The sequence below is a fragment of the Nilaparvata lugens genome, chromosome 6 (assembly GCF_014356525.2).
Source record: "Nilaparvata lugens isolate BPH chromosome 6, ASM1435652v1, whole genome shotgun sequence".
NCBI lineage: Eukaryota > Metazoa > Arthropoda > Insecta > Hemiptera > Delphacidae > Nilaparvata > Nilaparvata lugens.
The window spans coordinates 52,424,397-52,444,653 of NC_052509.1; the positions used below are offsets into that span (position 1 = coordinate 52,424,397).

A 20,257-nucleotide genomic window follows, 5' to 3' on the forward strand; every position below is an offset into this window, starting at 1 on the left:
AAGAATTGATTAATAAGGTTCCCAAGTCAATTTTCAATCATGTAAAAAATATGAGTGATTAAACTAAACTATAAAGATTGCGGATGTATTTTTAGAGTAACAGTTCATATACTATGAAGTAGTTAATGAAATTATGATTGTTCCCAATATTCTTATTGGGAATAATAAGATCCCAATATTCAATATTATTATTGTTTTTGTATTTTGTATTCTAAACTTTTCATTATTTCATCTCTCAGCTTTATAAATATTATTGTAGACACGTATGATAATGTATAAGGTTGAATTGTATTGGCTTACAGCAAAGGAAAACACTTGCCTTCATTTTGTACAATATAATTATATTGCTCACATCCAATGACAAACAGTCAATAACCACTAGCCAATCACAGCGCTAGCTTCCAGAACCTATAATAATAATGTAAAGGGTGAATTGTATTTGTTTACAGCAAAGGAGAACACTTGCTTTCATTTTGTACAGTATATAATGCTCACATCCGGCTTTTGACATCCAATGATCCAGTCAAAAGCCGCTAGTCAATCACAGCGCTACCTTCCAGAACCTTCCACAAACTTCTAGAGCCGCCTCTCAGGTTCATCTTCAATCTATCTCCTTGCACCTCTCAAAGTCTCAAACAAAATTTAAAGCTTCCATCGAGAACATGGACTTTGATCTGTTCTCCAGTCAAAACAGACAATGCGAATGCATAGAAAAGTCAAGGATCTAAGCAGAAAATACGATTTTTTGAAAAAGTATTGCTAGTACCCATATCTCTTCAATACATCTTTAGAATATCATGCTTTAGTGTCATTGTCTTTGGTCATTTTGTCATTATTGTCTTTGGTCGAGTTCAATTTCAGGGAATGAAATCTTTCCATTGAGCAATAAATACTAGAAAAATAATTAATCCTATTTGATTAACTGCATTTAAAAACTACTATACGATTATTAACTACTAGATTATTAACTACCAGATTATTAACTACTACTACATTGTAAACTACTAGTTAACATACACGTCTACAAAGCTGTTTTTTTCAATTATTGCTCAATTCAATTTCCTGTTGCTTCTTCGGATCGGTATCCACACATTTTAGACGTTTACTCCTGAAAGAGAGTGATTGAATGGAACATTGAGCCAAGATTCCAGGAAAGCAAGTAGTCCATTCAAGTGACACTATGAATGAATGAATTGTTTTGTCAAACAATGATGGGTCCTAAAATGCCCACTTCAAAGAAGTTGAATGGAAAGAAACAGTGCATAAGAGCAACAGGTCTTTCAATAGCGGAGAATAGTTTAGAATAGGGGAGAAATAGGGGTGAATAGGGTTTGAATAGGGGAGTCGGTGTCCGAATTCTAGTTAGCGGTGCAGTGGAATCTGAAAGCCACTTCACCTGAAGGGGAAATGGTCAAATTCCAGATAATTCTGTTCACCCCTCTTGCTAGGCCTACCTGTACATTCATGTTTCTCCCGTGCGTTTGCGGCAAAAAATGCATTCTTTTGCCGCGCTTTTTGTCTATTCTTGACCTGCTGAATGGAGCTTGCACTGGCGTGGCACAAGTGTTGGAGAAGGGAGGGGACCGCCGTGATTTTGTTACACAGAGGATGCTCGCTGTCCCTCATGTTAGTTGCTACAAACATAGAATCATGTTTTAGGTCTATCTATTTTGTTTCTGAAGTAAGTATTATTTTGTGTTATTTTCTGAGGTCAGGTTATATCCAATTTTCGTATTGCAAAGGATAATGTAAGGAAGTATACCACTAATGAACTTCATGTTTTCTTGTAATGCTAGACAGCTACTTCAACTTTGTTGATAGATGTAATGTAATGTATGAATTTGTGGAAGGAACAAATAGATTTGACTTATTCTCTTTAAGAATCTGGTAATTGGCAATAACATTGTGATATTGTCGTCTGGAATGGACAATTGATACGGTACTCGTACTAAATGAGACAAGGAATCAAAAATCTAGCTGTTGGTCTACAATAAACTATTTGAAATATAAATATGGGCTTATTATAAAATGGCTAGTACCTGATTCAGGGAAACACTCTCGATATTATACAATATTCACTGCAATAATGAATACATTGAAACTTTCATAGTCCTATATTATATACTCTGCATTATGTTGAAGGAGTTCTTTCTAAAGTCTTCTTCCTAGATTTTAGTGATCACCTCAACATTAATAACTAATTTGACTGAAATGATGTGGAATTCAGATAACTAGACTTGAATGAACTGTGAAGTTTTTATCAGAGTTTTACTGATCTAATGCCCAAATTGAATCTTGAATGTGAATTTATGTTGTGTATCGTAAACAATATAGGTACTCTGTTCGGAATACGGAATGGAAAATGAATCTACTGAATGTAAAATTAAATTCCATAACCAAGGAAATGCCATAAGTTCAAAAACAGTATTTACAAGACTGGATCATCATTCATCCATTCCCAAGACTTTTAAACCTTATTGTCAGGGTTTAGAAAAAATCAGTACTACCCCCCCTCCACCATAAATTGGAAACCCAAAAAATTGGGAACCCTGTTATAGTGATTGCAAGATATGGTAAGTATGTGGTCAATGACATGTCGTTTCAAGATAACGAAAATCTGATCACATACTTTGAGCATGATATAACCAAATAATATTATCATATTTTACCATAGTTTGAGTTTTGGTGAATGGATTGAAAAAAATGCTCCAATTTCAAAGCAACACATCAGAAACCTCTGTATCCTGAGAGCATCCTATCAGTAAATGTCTTAGCGGTGACCATGCCGTTCGGTTGAATGTTTCAAGAGAGCCAAAACACCACCGCGACCCCAAGCTAAACACAGTCACTAATTCAAGCGCTGTAAGAAATAGACACCGGCAACGCTATCATATTTATCAACCCTTACAACACTGTTCCACGCGCTTGAAAATAATCTCAACACCGAGATCTACTCCGACGTATTTGTCGAAAACGGAGGCCGACAAAGAATTATTGTTTCACTGTAAACACGGAACCCGCAAAAGGAACAAGACACTCTTTCCAGCATGGTCCAGAAGATATCATCTGACGGGGCACCCCTGCATAAGAGTACCACCATATCTGTGGCAGTTTCGGTAAGTTTATAAAACTATTCTTAAAAATAAATCTTCATAAACCTATAATAAATTAAATCAATGTAAAAATGTACTTTTAAAATAACTTTGTCACTAAGGAACCCGATTCAAATAAAAAAACACACGTGTATCCTAAGTAACCTCTTGAAAAGAGGGACTGGATCGCTCATTTAATAGTTGATTATACTGAGATAGAAGAGCTAAGAGAAGATGAAAGTTGACTACGTACGTGGAGGCCTCTACGTGTCAACCTATCATCACAATCTGGAACACCATCTGTGAATCTATTGGTTCCTGATTTATCCAAAGTACTGAGACGTAGGATCTGATAAAATAGATTTGTTAGTAGTAAATAAAATATTTCAAGTTCATATTTTGCCCAGTGTTTTTGTGAAATGTGTGGTTAACAAGAGATTTGTTATCAAGCGCACCGGATGATAAACAGAATTTCAGGAAAAAAATCACTGGCTTTTTGTTTCATTGGAGTGGTTTTGAAGTTTTAATGATATCCTATATACATTATGATTAATGAAAAATAAAGTATGTTCTCGATGTTCGAAAAACTCAGAAAATGAGTATATCTGAAATTTCACATAGTTCTGATCAAGAGAGAAGCATAGCCCAAACGCCAATCATTTTATAATTTGATCTGGTCAAGCAGAAGAAGAAGATATCGCCATAGAAAGGTTTTAATATTCCTCAATTTATTAAGATATAGATACATCATGCCTAGATGCTAGTCTCGGAATCAGCTTCCAGCAGTATTTCTATTTATGTTGGCCTTTACATTGTGCCTCTATAATTTATGAGTCGTTATCTTACCGAATTAAAGAGGGAGAGTTCCAGAGAGTTCCACCCTTTTGGATTCAATGTTCGGAAGGAGCAATTTAGAACATATTGAACAGATATTCAGTAGAGAACTTGAATGCTGGATGGAATTATTATGAAATTACTGAATATATTCAGTATGTTGTGGAATCCGTTCATTGAACCATAATTACATTCATGAACCTTATTGAATGAAATAATTCGCATTTCGCGGTCGAATCTTTGTGGAGGAATCCAATCCATTAAGACTTTTTTCCAAGATGATGCAGTACGGTAGTGTGATTTTTCCAATTCATAAATTGTTTGTTCCTGTTTGTTCAACACATGAGTATGCAACCTATGGTACGTATGAGTATGCATTTATATACTCATTCCTTCATGAGTTAAGGAACGAGTTTATCACCTCATCTGACTTGCTCACATAACTCACATAATAGTGAATTATTCACTCAAACAATCAAAATAGAACAATCTATTCGACAATTATTATTTCTTTTCAGTTCAAACTCAAATAAAAATCCAGAACGCAAATTAGGCCTGCAAGAAATTGATACTTGCAGTCAGCAAAGTTGGCCTGCATTGGATATGTTCACAGTAGGATATCGCATTGTATTTCAATTACACTGTTTTATCACTAGGTCATCAATATTTCAAATTCCTCGCCACTTTGTATACTTTTGAGCATGAAGCAATTATTTCAAGAGTGCATAATTTTAGAGATAAGAATAATAACTTTTGTTTAGGTTGAGGCTATAATTGGAATATTTCGTCAGTTTAAGCCAATCATGAAAAATATCAGGTCAGGAAATGTGTGTTGAAAATGTGTCTGCTGAATAGAGAATATTACTTTGTGCTGATATAGAGCTTTGTGTCGAACCGATTGTGTGGAATTTGTCTTTCTCTAATAGTGCAAATTTTGACGAAGTTGAAGTGATTTTTCACCAAAGTTTAAAAACTTGAGTTATACATCCATCATTGAAGTACATTGAAGTACAGTATTGTAGGTAGTCTATCCCATAAAATCCTAAACAATTCTTCGCTGTGAATTCAACTGCAATCACTGTAGACTACAGTCTCCAATATCAATACCTACAAATAGGCTTGCTCTTCAAAATTAGAAATAAGCCTTGAGTTTCTTGAGTTTTTCAATGATCCTCCACTCCAGCTATAAAAAAATATCACACGGGAGCTTCTATCTTTCAACACAAAAAGTATATATAATATCAAACGAAAAAACTCGGCACTATTCAACACAAAAATTGAATCTATTGAAAACAATGTAGAAAACCTTCAGACTGGTCATATCTTAAAATGCTTATCATGGATATTTCCAAAATAAGATATTTGATAATACCTATGAATAGGCCTGCTCTTCAAAATTAGAAATAATTCTTGAGTTTCTGGAAATTTTTAATGATTCTCCACTCCAGCTATGAAAAATATCACATGTGAGCTTTTCACTTTCAACATAAAGTGAATCAAATATAAAATATCAAAAGAAAACATTCTATACTATTCAACACAAAAATTGAATCTATTGAAAACAATGTAGAAAACCTACAGACTGGTCATATGTTAAAATGCTTATCTTATCATGGATATTTCCAAAATAAGATATTTTTCTCGGGCCACTACCGTTTTTCGGATGGATACGTAACTGTTGATCCCGGCTGTCTAAGAAAACAGTTGTAAGGTCATGTCAGGGCCCTGAAATTAATTGATCAGTTGTGACCTGAAAACTCTGACACCAGAGCCACTCTGAGAAACTCTGATCATGCATATGACTTATTGTGTATCATGAGGTGTATGAACAAAAATGATAAATGTTCAAGTTTGTCTTGATAACTTGGTTTATGGAGACTCTTGGTATCGGTGAAATTCAAAGCTCCCAGCGTGGGCAGTCACGCATCCCTGAATATAATCTCCCACTTTTTTCAAATACAGTATCACCTCTCTCTATTGGAAAAAAATCTTGACGCCCTTTCACATCGTGAATTACGTATAAACAAGAAAAAATTGCCATGCGTTTTTTTGTTTACAATGTATCTATCTATCTGGCGGCAGTTGCTTTCTCTCGTCTTGCAGTGTTCTATAATTAGCCAAGGCGATTCGGTTGAAATCATCCTTTACGTACCTCACGTGACACTTGGCAGAGTGTTCACCGACCGATCAGTCACTGTTCTTTTTATACATGTTATTACAGTAGTTTCAAGATGCATGCTCCTCAAAGTCGTTCAGTCTCGTCTTGTGTCGCTAACACCATTGTTCACACAATTGTTACCATATGATCGCGTGTTATCATAGTGATTACATTGTGCTTCAGTTCTACCTACATAAGCTTGTTCGTCGAAAAATCAGTTTCAACGTCAACTCCGATCGCCTACGCCAATGAACCGTTCTGGCCCAAACTCAATGGAGCTGGAACTCATGAATATGCAGGTAAATCATAATAATTTATTCAGTAATTGTGAGTAATATTCTGCATAACATAGGACCGCATCTAGTGAGATTCAAGGGGCTATTGAAAGATGATATTGCTTGCCAAACAGCGCAGTAGCGTTGTGTTGCGTTCAAGTTTTGGCTGTTGTTATTCAAATTCGAAATACATGAATGGACTCCATTTTGACAGGTTGAACCGTTTTGTTGAATATTGAATTTTGCCCAGAATATACGTTTTGTTGAACTGCGCAGAATAATTAATTTCGAGGATGGAAACAAAGGAATGAGACATGAACAGTGGAATCCATATAGCTCTGAAAATATAAAAAATGGAAATCTAAGTACACTAAAAAAAAAACTATTGAAGTCTATAGCAGGCAACAATCAAATTTCGATGAAATTTGTGAGATAATGATATCCATCCCTTCATCTGAATCTATATATTTTTTGGCATAGATATGTATGTGGATCACATTAAATTATTATTACATAGACATCATTATTAAGTTCAAACATTACTGGCACTGTGATATATAGAGTAAACTGGAGAAGCATAATAATATTAAGAGTGCAGAAGAGGAAGCACAATGGAAGCTGCAAAAGATACCGAAACTGTTGAAAGAGAGGAAGTTATGAACTATCAATGCAATTCCTGGTTTTCACCACAGATATCACGGTTCTTAATGCAAAAGTATATCTCCACCAGTATAGACCTTTGAAAACAAATCATGTGAACCCTAAGTGCAAAACGGTTCAATCAAGGTTCCTCTAGAATACATTCTAGGTAAATTGGGTTCAATGATTACTTGAAGAAAGGTGCGTACAAAGGCCTACTTATGCACCACGAACACATGCATTTCACTTTTCATCAGCTAATGTCAAGGTACCTAGAATACATTCTAGAATGTATTCTAGGTACATTGGATAATTTTGTACTTAAAATATTTGAAGATTGAGGTTAGGTAGATGTATTCACAGATCGGTGACCTAGAGATCGATCAAACCGAAGAACGTAGAATCTGACCAAAACCCCTTGGCAGAGCTTTATTGCATTCGGATGGTGTGCAATGTGAAAAAACACCCGTCCACGTGGCTAATTATTAGTTAGCATGGAATTAATATTAATATATATAATATTAACTAGCATGCAAAGAGCATAAATAAAAAACCAAATAAAAATAATTTAATGTATTCAGGAAATAAGAGTTACCAGGCGCATGAATACCTAATAAAATTTGCATGCACCAATAGTAAAACGGCAGTTAATAGGCGGCAACTGTAGGCCAATTCAAAAATATTTATATATATTTATATAATTGTAGTAGATTTTGTGTAAAAATTTGTGTAATCTATGTTATCAATATGGCTCGAATGCAAAGAAATTATTAATCATATAATCTAAGCAATATTTTGGCATTTTTTGTAAGATCTATTTGAATTTAATGGCGGAGGATTGAGATATTTAAATTTTATGCTAATTTGAAAGTCGGAAAGAGGATCTGTAAAACTTGAGAAGGAAGAACCAGCACTCGCCAGCCAGATGCCACCATAAGAGGACCCCAAATATTTTAGAGCGAAGTACCTTATTAATAATTTTGTAAAAATTAAAGTTAAAGTAAATTATTAAATTTCTTAAAAGACTTCGTGATGCTATTGTGAAGCAGAAGTCATTTTTCATTTTAATTAAATTTATAACCCCTTGGAGGAGACGATTCCGGCTACCATATTCCCGGACCACATGGAGTTGGATCGACATCGGCGGCTTACAAGAAGATTTTCGACACGTGAGTGATTAAATTTGAATTTAGTGATGGGCGCCCTAGTGCTTCGAAATAATCTGATGATCAAAGCTAGCTCGCCGAAAGGGTTATTATAAATTAAGAAATTAATAAGAGTAATACTTGCGCAAGTAAAAATTAGTATTAAAGGTATTTAATTGAAAGAAAAATATATAGATCAATATTTTAGAAATTTCTATTTAATCAAAGAAGTACGAAATCTAGGCTATCAAACGTATGCATACAATATTTAATTTTTTGCAATACAATTTGCGATAATTTATCATAGTTCTAATTCACTAGATGAATGGCTCTACCTATTCCGTCAGGTGCCGAATCTTGCACCCTGAGATAAAAATATATATTCGATACAAATAAATCTACTAAATACTAGAGATTTTAATATATATATATTTGGATTATTAGTGGCTAATTTATCAAGCTGATCTTAGAGCACATATTTTTGATTGAATTATCCAAGTCGACAAGTATTAGCAAGTACATGTCACAGCTACATGCAAAGGAATGCATATGATTTCAAGATAAAGGCACATGGTAATGATTCGTGCCATAAATCTAGAATATAAAGTTAGCCTGTGATATTTTATTGATTTCAAATATTGTTCTATTTTTATATTATATTTTTTATCGCTCTATATATATTTTTTGCCTCGATTGATCTTTGCATTATTTGTGTAATATATGTGTGAAATTTTCATGGTGTGCAATTTATTTTTTATTCCTCATCTCTATAGTATAAGTATCATTTTATATATATTTATTATTTATTGAATTACAAGAGTTATAGGAGAAGCCCATATCTAGGCCTATCAAGATTTTTTAAGACTGAATACTATTAGAAAACCACGACCTAATTATATTAAATCTCATGCTTTACCGACTGATGCCAAGCAGGAGGCTAATCGTTATTTAATATAAAGAATAACGTGACAGAAAGACATGGCGCCCAACGTGGGACTGATGATGAGAGCCAAGCTCATTGAATAATTATTTGAAATTAAGTCAATAACCATATTGAAAATTATAGATAACTTATACGAGTTGTGAGGAAAACTGGCGAAGGAAAATTTGTATTACTTTTTGGGGAATCAATAGCTTTAAATAAGAGAAATTATATGTTTTAAAGAAAATTTTATATTATTAGTACTGTAAAAAATTACCTGTTTATAGAGAGAGATTATATTTTATGGGCCTAAACTGCTAGTCAGAAATCAATGAATAGTATTATTATATTATAAGAGCTTAAGTAATAAATAGGTTACCTGGCTTGTAATGTCCATAGGCCTATCCTCATTTGTGTCCTTATTAATGCCTTGTTGGCCAAAACTTTCACTTTTTTAACAAACACTTGACACTTAATCCATTTTTAAAATATGAGTCTCTTTTCGTCCACGCAAAGTAAGGTAGCAGACACACTGCAGACGGCGATAGTAGCGGAGATCGACGCTGAGGGGGGCGCGATGGAGTCCAACGCCCAGATCTCTTCAATCACCGCCAAGAATCCTGTGAACAGTAATAAACCGTTAAATGTCTCCCAAGAAGCAATAAAAAGGGTTATAGTAGAGGGGATGATCAAGTCATTTTCTAATAGTTTAGAAAAAACAATGACCATGGTAATGAAGGACTTGAAGGCGGAAATGAAGGAAATGCGGGAATCATTGAAGGATACATCGGTAAGAACGGGTAAGGAAACTGCGGACACAATATCAGCATCTACCGCTGAAAATCAAGAACTAATTACAACCGATTAACAGCAAAAATAGATACTGTCACTTGTGAGTTAAACGAAAGAATAGATAACCTACCAGCACAAAACACTTCGCAAATTCATGAAATAGCTCACCCAAATTCTGATACAAATCAAAACATAGTACAACTTGAAGGTCAAATACATCAATTTCCACACGAGAATATAGAGCCTATTCCCATAGCAACGTTTGATTCACTACACAGTTTCAATGAATTAGGCCGTTTTGACAATACAGACCGCTATCTCCAACCTAAAGAATTTATAGATCAGATAAAACTAATTCAATCATTAACACCCACCTCTTGGAATTTTTGGCGTCTTCGTTTGACTAGTTTATTGATTGGCGAACCCCTGATGTTCTTTCGGAGTAGAGCCCATGAATTTACATCATTGGATGAGTTTGTAGCTGTCTTCCTGGAACAGTATTGGAGCAGAAGTAAACAGTTGGACGTGCTAGCGGACATTATATCATGCGATTTCAACCCTAACTTAGATGGTGCATGTACCACTTTCGTCACTGCCCTACAGTTTAAAAATTCTCAATTGAGCGAGCCCATTAATGAATCGGCATTAGCAAGTATTATTTTAAAGAAGCTACCGTATCAAGTTAGAATGGCACTCGCCACACAACCCATTACTGATTGCAAGCAGCTGATAAATCATTTATATGGCATACAGTCTGTGATGGCAATATCAAACCACCGTTCAGACCAGAGATACGCACAAAATCAACATAACTCAAAATTTAATCAGTATAACAGCCAAAATTATGAATCAGTACCATATGATTGCTCACGATCTACCCCTCAATTTAAACGCCGCTATAATCATAATCAAAATAACAGCTGGAATAATAGAAGTTTTCAGAATCGTCAAACAAACCATTATCCACAGCAAACCTATGAAAGAAATTATTATTATGGCCATGATCGATTTAACACAAATAATGATTACACTCAGAATAATTATAATAGAAATTACAAACCGCCACCTCATCAAATAAGTACAAACTACACATTAGAGCATGCGTCCAGATCAAATCACCAAAAAACACAGAACCCAACACCCAACAACCCGCCACCAGATATACAGAAAACTACAGCTAATAAACCAGGACTATATGATACCCCCGATATAACACCTACAAGCTCCAATGAAACAAACAACGAAAATCAAGATATTTCAACATCATACACCACCTTTAGAAATGATTTACCGGAAATATTATTAGAAGAACCGAAAATATTAGAAAAACAGATGTTAACACCAGACACACAGGAGCCCATACCAGACAGCCTATCACAAAAAACCGCCGCCCAACATGCAATTAAAGCCAACCGCAAGCATCAGCCTCTACTAAGTTTCCTGTTTCCCACTGAAGACCAATCACCGCCGGAGAACACAAACAGTCGACAGGAGGAGACCAACACCGCACCAGCGCATCATTCGACCCCACCAAGACACCCCAAGGAACCCAGGATAGAGGACCAAGAGGATGACACCAGGGAGGACGGACTGCAGGACCGGAGGAGCGCCCACCGCAAGGCCCGGAGACGGAGGCGCCCGAGGACACCCGACCGGCATCAGGACGAGGAGAACGGACTACATGACCGAAAAAAGAACATGCACCGAAAGGCCCGGAGGCGGAAGAAACGGAGGAACCACGCGCGCGCATACCGGCCGCATGCACGCTTCAAGAGGCAGAAGAGGACACCGGACCGGCACCGAGGAGGACAAGAAAATACCGACGTCATGCATCCGCGGCACATACGCTTTAAAGGCTACACTCAGCGATGTGACCGGCAAAATGGATCGAATGAATGGGATAAAAACGGAGCTACTACTATGACTACTACTGATTCATGCGTGGAGGATAATTATAAAGTGGACTACTTATTGAGGTTAATTAAGGATAAACGGTGTTTGAGAAGAATGGAAGCAATAAAAAGTTATATTAATAAAATGGAAGTACCTGGATATTATATGTGGAAAGATTATATTATTAAAGAACTAATTAGTGTTTTGATTTATTGTATTGTGTGGATTACCATGGCTGTGATAACATTGAAAAGTGATGCTATAATTAAGACCATGTCATTGTTGAAAGAATTTATTAGTGTTGATGGGAAGTGTTATATTATTGAATTGTTTATTATGATGATAAAGCCTAATAATGAATTTAAGTGGAAAGTATCGGATGAAGATGATTGGAAGACTTTGGATCAATTAAAAGAATTATTATTAAAGGAGCAAGGAGTTATTTGAAGAAAGAATACACAAGATACAAGGGCTTTAAATTCATGAAGATAAATTATCAATTAGGACAGCCTCAACAATCAACAGCAGATAACCTCACCAGCCTACAACATCTACAAACAGAAAGCAAGAAGATGCAAGTAAACCACGGGATTTCTACATGCCATATCACAGAATTTGAAATAAATATGATAAGAAATCAAGGAAAACATTATTATCAAACCGATTACTAACCTTCCTTAATAAATTTAATATTGGTATAGGACCTCGTGGCAACAATCCAATGTTTTAATTCCTTCCAGCCGTTAGAAGCCTGCAATAAGGAAAAGAACAATTTTTAAATATGTAATTAAATTATATACATCAGATAAAAAAGGACACAAGCGGGGATAATAAAATTAAAATTTGTTAATTACCTTTTTAAGAGAAAAAATTGAGCAGTTAGGTTAGTTATGAAAGTCGATAGCAAATTCTGCTGTAACATGTAACACTATGAATTGTAGAACAGCGAACAGCTGACCAAAGCCACCCAAATCAAATGAATGTAATATCTGTTGAACATATGTTTATAAAAAGAAGTACTGTACCCAAAGAGTTATTTATTATTGTTATTATTATATTTATTAATGTCGATATATTTATTTATATGTTTTTATATTTATTACTTTTAATTATGCCACGTTTGTTACCTGAAAAGATTTAAAGTGAATACCAGTTACCAAAACCAAAGAGCCATTAGCAAAAGAAAGTATTGTACCTGATGTATAGAAAATTATTTATATTAAGACCTAAGAAATACTATAAGATATAAGCCCAGAAGTTTATGAATCGAAATTATTGTCTAAAAGGAATCATTTATGAGAATTATGAAATGTGTGTAGTTAAGTTGGCAGCCCTGCAAGCGGCGAATTCAAAAATTACTGTGTTGTAAATGGTGTCAGGAGGAGTACGTTTAGAAGTTTATATTTATGATATTTTTATGTGTGTTGAGGAGGAGAATTTGTTATTGTTTTTGATAAAGGTATAAAGGAGATGCAGCAAATATGACTGCGAAATGTGATAGAAGTAGGAGAGTATAATTTATAAATAAAGTATAGTGTATATCAATGTATTTGAAGGGTGGGTTTTCATTAAAAACATTGTGATTCTCAAATATTTTGAATTCAAACCCAGGGGCGCGTGTAACATATTTAAATCTGGGTAGATGAAAAGCCCTAACAGAAATAGTAATAGGTCTAAAAATAAAGTAACTGGCTAATATCGCCAAGCAGATAATAATCAAGATAAGATAGCATCAGCTTGTTCTGGCTAAATGGTACAAGAACTTAAAAGGGATTTGAAGGAAGTTTATTACTCATAAATAGATTATTTATAAAATATTTGAAGATTGAGGTTAGGTAGATGTATTCACAGATCGGTGACCTAGAGATCGATCAAACCGAAGAACGTAGAATCTGACCAAAACCCCTTGGCAGAGCTTTATTGCATTCGGATGGTGTGCAATGTGAAAAAACACCCGTCCACGTGGCTAATTATTAGTTAGCATGGAATTAATATTAATATATATAATATTAACTAGCATGCAAAGAGCATAAATAAAAAACCAAATAAAAATAATTTAATGTATTCAGGAAATAAGAGTTACCAGGCGCATGAATACCTAATAAAATTTGCATGCACCAATAGTAAAACGGCAGTTAATAGGCGGCAACTGTAGGCCAATTCAAAAATATTTATATATATTTATATAATTGTAGTAGATTTTGTGTAAAAATTTGTGTAATCTATATTATCAATATGGCTCGAATGCAAAGAAATTATTAATCATATAATCTAAGCAATATTTTGGCATTCTTTGTAAGATCTATTTGAATTTAATGGCGGAGGATTGAGATATTTAAATTTTATGCTAATTTGAAAGTCGGAAAGAGGATCTGTAAAACTTGAGAAGGAAGAACCAGACTCGCCAGCCAGATGCCACCATAAGAGGACCCCAAATATTTTAGAGCGAAGTACCTTATTAATAATTTTGTAAAAATTTAAATTTAAAGTAAATTATTAAATTTCTTAAAAGACTTCGTGATGCTATTGTGAAGCAGAAGTCATTTTTGCATTTTAATTAAATTTATAACCCCTTGGAGGAGACGATTCCGGCTACCATATTCCCGGACCACATGGAGTTGGATCGACATCGGCGGCTTACAAGAAGATTTTCGACACGTGAGTGATTTAAATTTGAATTTAGTGATGGGCGCCCTAGTGCTTCGAAATAATCTGATGATCAAAAGCTAGCTCGCCGAAAAGGTTATTATAAATTAAGAAATTAATAAGAGTAATACTTGCGCAAGTAGAAATTAGTATTAAAGGTATTTAATTGAAAGAAAAATATATAGATCAATATTTTTAGAAATTTCTATTTAATCAAAGAAGTACGAAATCTAGGCTATCAAACGTATGCATACAATATTTAATTTTTTGCAATACAATTTGCGATAATTTATCATAGTTCTAATTCACTAGATGAATGGCTCTACCTATTTCCGTCAGGTGCCGAATCTTGCACCCTGAGATAAAAATATATATTCGATACAAAGAAATCTACTAAGTACTAGAGATTTTAATATATATATATTTGGATTATTAGTGGCTAATTTATCAAGCTGATCTTAGAGCACATATTTTTGATTGAATTATCCAAGTCGACAAGTATTAGCAAGTACATGTCACAGCTACATGCAAAGGAATGCATATGATTTCAAGATAAAGGCACATGGTAATGATTCGTGCCATAAATCTAGAATATAAAGTTAGCCTGTGATATTTTTATTGATTTCAAATATTGTTCTATTTTTTATATTATATTTTTTATCGCTCTATATATATATTTTTTGCCTCGATTGATCTTTGCATTATTTGCGTAATATATGTGTGAAATTTACATGGTGTGCAATTTATTTTTTATTCCTCATCTCTATAGTATAAGTATCATTTTTATATATATTTATTATTTATTGAATTACAAGAGTTATAGGAGAAGCCCATATCTAGGCCTATCAAGATTTTTTAAGACTGAATACTATTAGAAAAACCACGACCTAATTATATTAAATCTCATGCTTTACCGACTGATGCCAAGCAGGAGGCTAATCGTTATTTAAATATAAAGAATAACGTGACAGTACCTATACATATTTGATGTAACATACTTACAGCCATATAGTCATGAAGAGCCAAAATTCAAGCAAAAATTATACTCTATCTCAATATTGGTTTAATGAATTGCGCCTCAAGCGAATCCAAATTTTCGCCAGGAAATATGATTGACTCAATTCCACTTCGATGATAATAAACGAAAAATAGTTTACAATAGAGTGTGAAATAGTGTCCAATCTATCTCTATTTTTCAAGTATTTGATAGAGTAATTCTCAGTTTGGTTAGCGACAAGAATCTTTGCACGAGTTTCGATCAGTTAGCCAATTGGAACGATGTCGTCGGTAATGAAAGATTTTCGCGATACCTTCAAAATGCGTCACTCTCAAATCGTTTACTTGTTCTTTATTATCCATTCGCCATTCGGAATCTATTCATGATCACGTATTATCGCTTGCCAATAGACAACTCTTTCAGCAAGAAGTCATTGACGCCTGGCACCCATTATTACAGTGAATCATCAACGAAACATTACAGACATTTGTTATTAAACGAGTACCACATTCGGTTTCAATACGATTTTCTGAGCTCATGTTCAGTAAAGTGTTTTTATTTGCTTCAGTGCAGGTGCCTAGACTTTGCATTGCATCTAATTTTTCATAATTTCGATTGAATATTGGTGACATACTCACATTACCTTAGAGAACAATCAAATCTTCTCTTATCATTGTTCAATTTTTAATCTATGGCTGATTGATGATTCAATATCTCACATCGATTATCAAACTTCTTCCTCGAATACTTGAATAGACTGAATAGCTCACGATTGAGTAGGGAGGAAGATGGGTAGAAAGCATATCTTTGTAAGTTTGAAGTCCAACTTTTATTAATTTGTTGTTTGTGTTCCGTATATATTTGGATGCAAGGCTATTGTGTTTTGGTTGCGATGACCCCGGTGAATAATTATCATAATTGATAAGTGATATTTTTCAGAATAGATAAGGAATAAAACGTTAGCTAGGAACGTCCTTTTCAAACTATATTGGTATATTACAATCATTCCAAAGTCTAAATTCTAAATCTGGATGCTCCACTATGTTACAAAACGTCCACCAATCACGTGCGAGTACACTTCAGGTGCCTAGTACAAGTCCACGCCCACAACGCCTTCTCATTGGCTGATACTTTCCCACATAGAATCCATTTCGTATATTTCAGCTGAAAGTCCACGCCCATAACGTGCTCTCATTGACTGATGCAATTACATCATTGTAGATACTCCATTTTGTGGAGAAATATCAATCCCAAACTTGAAAACGAGATGAGATACTTGCAATCCAGTTCATGAAAGATAGGTTGAATAGAGATCGAGTTTACAGTTCAATGACTCTAAACTTCGAATGGAATAATTGAACTGATTGTAAATTGTTATAAACTATTTGTTGTAAGTATGCTTTTCAAATATATAAATTTAGTAATAAATAATAATGCAATCTGGCATCCTTCATGGAAAAAATAAGAATCTAAATTTTTGTCGTAGGATCACTGCATTTTCAATGCAATATTTGAACTGATAGTAGATTGAAATAATTCAGGAAGAAAGAAAATGATGCATTCTGTTGTCCTTTATGGAAAAAGGAAGAATAGTGATTTTAACTGTTTGTCATATGACTGAACTGAATTATGATATTAACTGAATCATCTATTCCATATTCCCAATTATTTCGTTGTATAAATTGACAAAATAACAGTTTTATGCCTGTTATCCTTTTCCGCAAGCTTTATGTACTCGATGTAATGATGTATGAATAAATTGTAGGCTTTCACTTTCTACCTATGGAAATACATTATTTTCTTCCCAGATTTTCATCGACTGGCCCTTTCACAACATGTCAGGTTTGTGAGCTACAATCAATAAGTGAGTGTGATGTCCAATTCAATGCCACCCAACAATGTTGGACAAACTCTCAGCTACTGAATAACACTAATGACCATTGACAGTTTGTCACATGTCAATTAAAAAGACGGCAAACTCAGAAGAACTCCATTGATTGTTATTTGCAGCCGTGATCTGAATTTTGCATCTCACTCTCTCTTTCTATCAGCGAATCACCACTTCCTTGTATCAATTTATTTGATCCTATCATATTATTGTTGATGGCGACAAAGAATTGAGTTTATTTACACTGGCAAAAATAAATTAATGGCGAATTGTCAATGGATGCTATTTATCATTCCGATCAATAAATGCTAGAAGGAGATACGTGAACTTTGATTTATTAGATAGCCTTAATCATCTTCCTCTTCAATTATTATTGTAACATCAATTTAGTTGTTATTAATTTCAAGATTCTTCCTCGAAAATTTTATATCAAAATATTCTGGGGACAAAATCAACAGTGACAGTTTCATATTTAGTCCTTTTTGATTGAAATTCAGTTTCCTTCTAAGCTATGATCATTCAATAAAATGTCAATAGATGAGTTTTAGAAATTTAAACTTTAAAAAATCTTTGAGAGTTGACCTGTGTGGTAATGAGGGGCTTTGAATCCAATCGAGTGCCTCCAATTTGACTTTCCTATAAACGTGTAGTTCTCATAACAATTCAGATCTTATAGATTAATTCAAATATAGATTCAACTACGAATTCATTCTTCAATTTCAATTCAATCCTTCAATGTACAGCTATGATCCCCATCGTGAAGATGGCATAAGATCTGAAAAATGCTTGTTATAATATCTGAGGAAGCATTTATTTCAAAATAGCGTGTAACGACTGCATTTCTTCCTGTAGTATGACTTATTGCTTAGAAAACAAGCAACTACTTGTCTACAAATAGGAGATAGTTCAAGTTTTAATGATGCTCAGAAATTATTGTAAGTAATGTGCCCTCACAATAACTGAACAGCTTATTGTTGGAGAATTGGACATTTTCTACATCTCTGACTTCCAGGTGACTTTAGTACTGAATAAACAACTATAAAAACTATAAATATTTGAGAGTTATGTTTATGTTTTTGAAGGGACGGATTCAAAGGTTCAAAGAACCTCACACGTCAACCGAAGCTTATTGTGTGTATCTGAGAGTAAATGAGATAAATAAATATATATGAAATATATGAGATTCATAAATATAATTATAAGATATTATATATGTGAGTAAAGAACTAGTGTTCCCTTTTTCTTTGCTATTGATAATAATAACTCATCAATCTCTTGCACATCTGGAAAGCTACCACTAATCATATCCACAGCTAACACTTTGCATAGATTATTGCTTACTGGTTACAACCAACACATTGCACCTAAAGTAGGTGTATAGTAACTGTATTCACACCTATTGCACATTAGGAAACATACCACAAATCATATCCACAGCGAAAAATTTGCATAGATTTAAAGAAACGACATTACATCACAGAAGCTGTATCTGTCTGATGAGTGGGATGAAAGTCTCAGGGCTGCTGCAGCCGGAAACTTTAGATTTTCAAGTTCAGAAACAGAAGAGAAGTGAGAGATCTATTGCCATTTTCCGTACGCTAATTGTTCGGTAGTGAGTACCGTTATCCAGTTTGAAGGTGAGAGGATGACCTCCAGACGTTCGATCTCTGACACATTCAGACGGTGAAGCGGTGAGCCTGGAGGAAGAATGGAACTGTGATGGAGAGGAGCGTGAGATGTAGTGAAAGGAGAAGTGGAGGAACGAGAAAAGGATCAGAGAGAGAAAGAGGGAGTGAGTGAGAAAGAGTGAGGGTGATAATGAGGAGGAGGATGTTTGTAGGCAGCTACCAATGCACTGATGGAAGGTCAAGAATGCATCTCACTATCTATCAGAGCAAGTAGCTCTGTAGGTGGTCACACTCTTCCACCTGCATCCTGCAACTATAATTGGGCAGACGTCCATGCGTCTAATGAACACATTGAGATTCTACTGCACACCCACCTAACAAGCTGAAAAGTAAGCATATTGCTTACACTCATACCTCAAGAATGGATTGAACTATTTCCTTGAAAGTTCGTAGGACTCAACTATATGCTTTTACAGAGAGCATACGCTTTTCATAATTTCATTATTTCTTCAAGTTTTTCTTATTTTAGCTATTTAAACATGAATTTGCTATTTTGGAAAAGAAGCATCGAGAAACGAATTTGAAAATACAGTGACCTTTAGAATAACAACACAAATCTAAATCCGTTTGAATTTTGTTCAAATTCCTAATAGTTTTGCAATAAACTGAGTCGTTAAATTGCAAATTTGAACCAAAAATGAACCGTTACATTGCCAACCTAGTTCGAGGGTTATTCTCCAGAGAGCTCTACTGTTGAAACGTAACCCCCATCACCTACTACTTACATACTAAGACTGCCCAGCAGTGTATCAATGAATGAATTGAATGAATGACCACAAGAAAGAGTGGGAATGGGAGGGGAATAGATGAGAAGTCTGTTACACTCTCTCTGTCTCTCAATTCCAGCTAGCTTTTGCCATATCCATGACATGTGTGACTTATTAGTTCGTTGAAACGTGACAGTGACAGTTCATCCAGTCATTTGTGATAAGTTACTATGGGTTTCCATTTATAGAAACGTTTTGCCTTGTTTATTCTAGACAATCCTTGTTAGTGAATAATACTTTTTCTATTCTATTCCTATTGACTTCGAATTACGTGAAATGTTATAAAAATGTTGAAGTGCATGCGACCAAATTATTTATCATAAAAAATGGACGAAACGCCGAAGCCTCATCAAAGTCGCCGACGCTTTAGACACAAAAGTGGACGCAGATTGAAACTTAGCGCGAAACCGCTTAAACGAAGGGGTACGATACAATCGGCTTATTGCTGACGGTGATAGTAGTGTCTATAAAACGTTGCTTGATCGGAGGCCCTATAAGAATACTACTATAGACTACTTAAA

General features: G+C 34.6%; 1 protein-coding gene across 1 annotated transcript in view; it reads left to right on the forward strand.

Moving 5' to 3' along the window:
• The first annotated feature begins 2,803 nt into the window (after positions 1–2,803).
• LOC111053392 (proton-coupled amino acid transporter-like protein pathetic) overlaps positions 2,804–20,257 on the forward strand; it is a 67,705-nt gene continuing 50,251 nt past the window's right edge. The window contains exon 1 of the mRNA XM_039431484.1: positions 2,804–3,116. Coding sequence (XP_039287418.1) covers positions 3,048–3,116 — 69 coding nt within the window. The 5' untranslated portion in view covers positions 2,804–3,047. The remainder of the gene's footprint in view (positions 3,117–20,257) is intronic.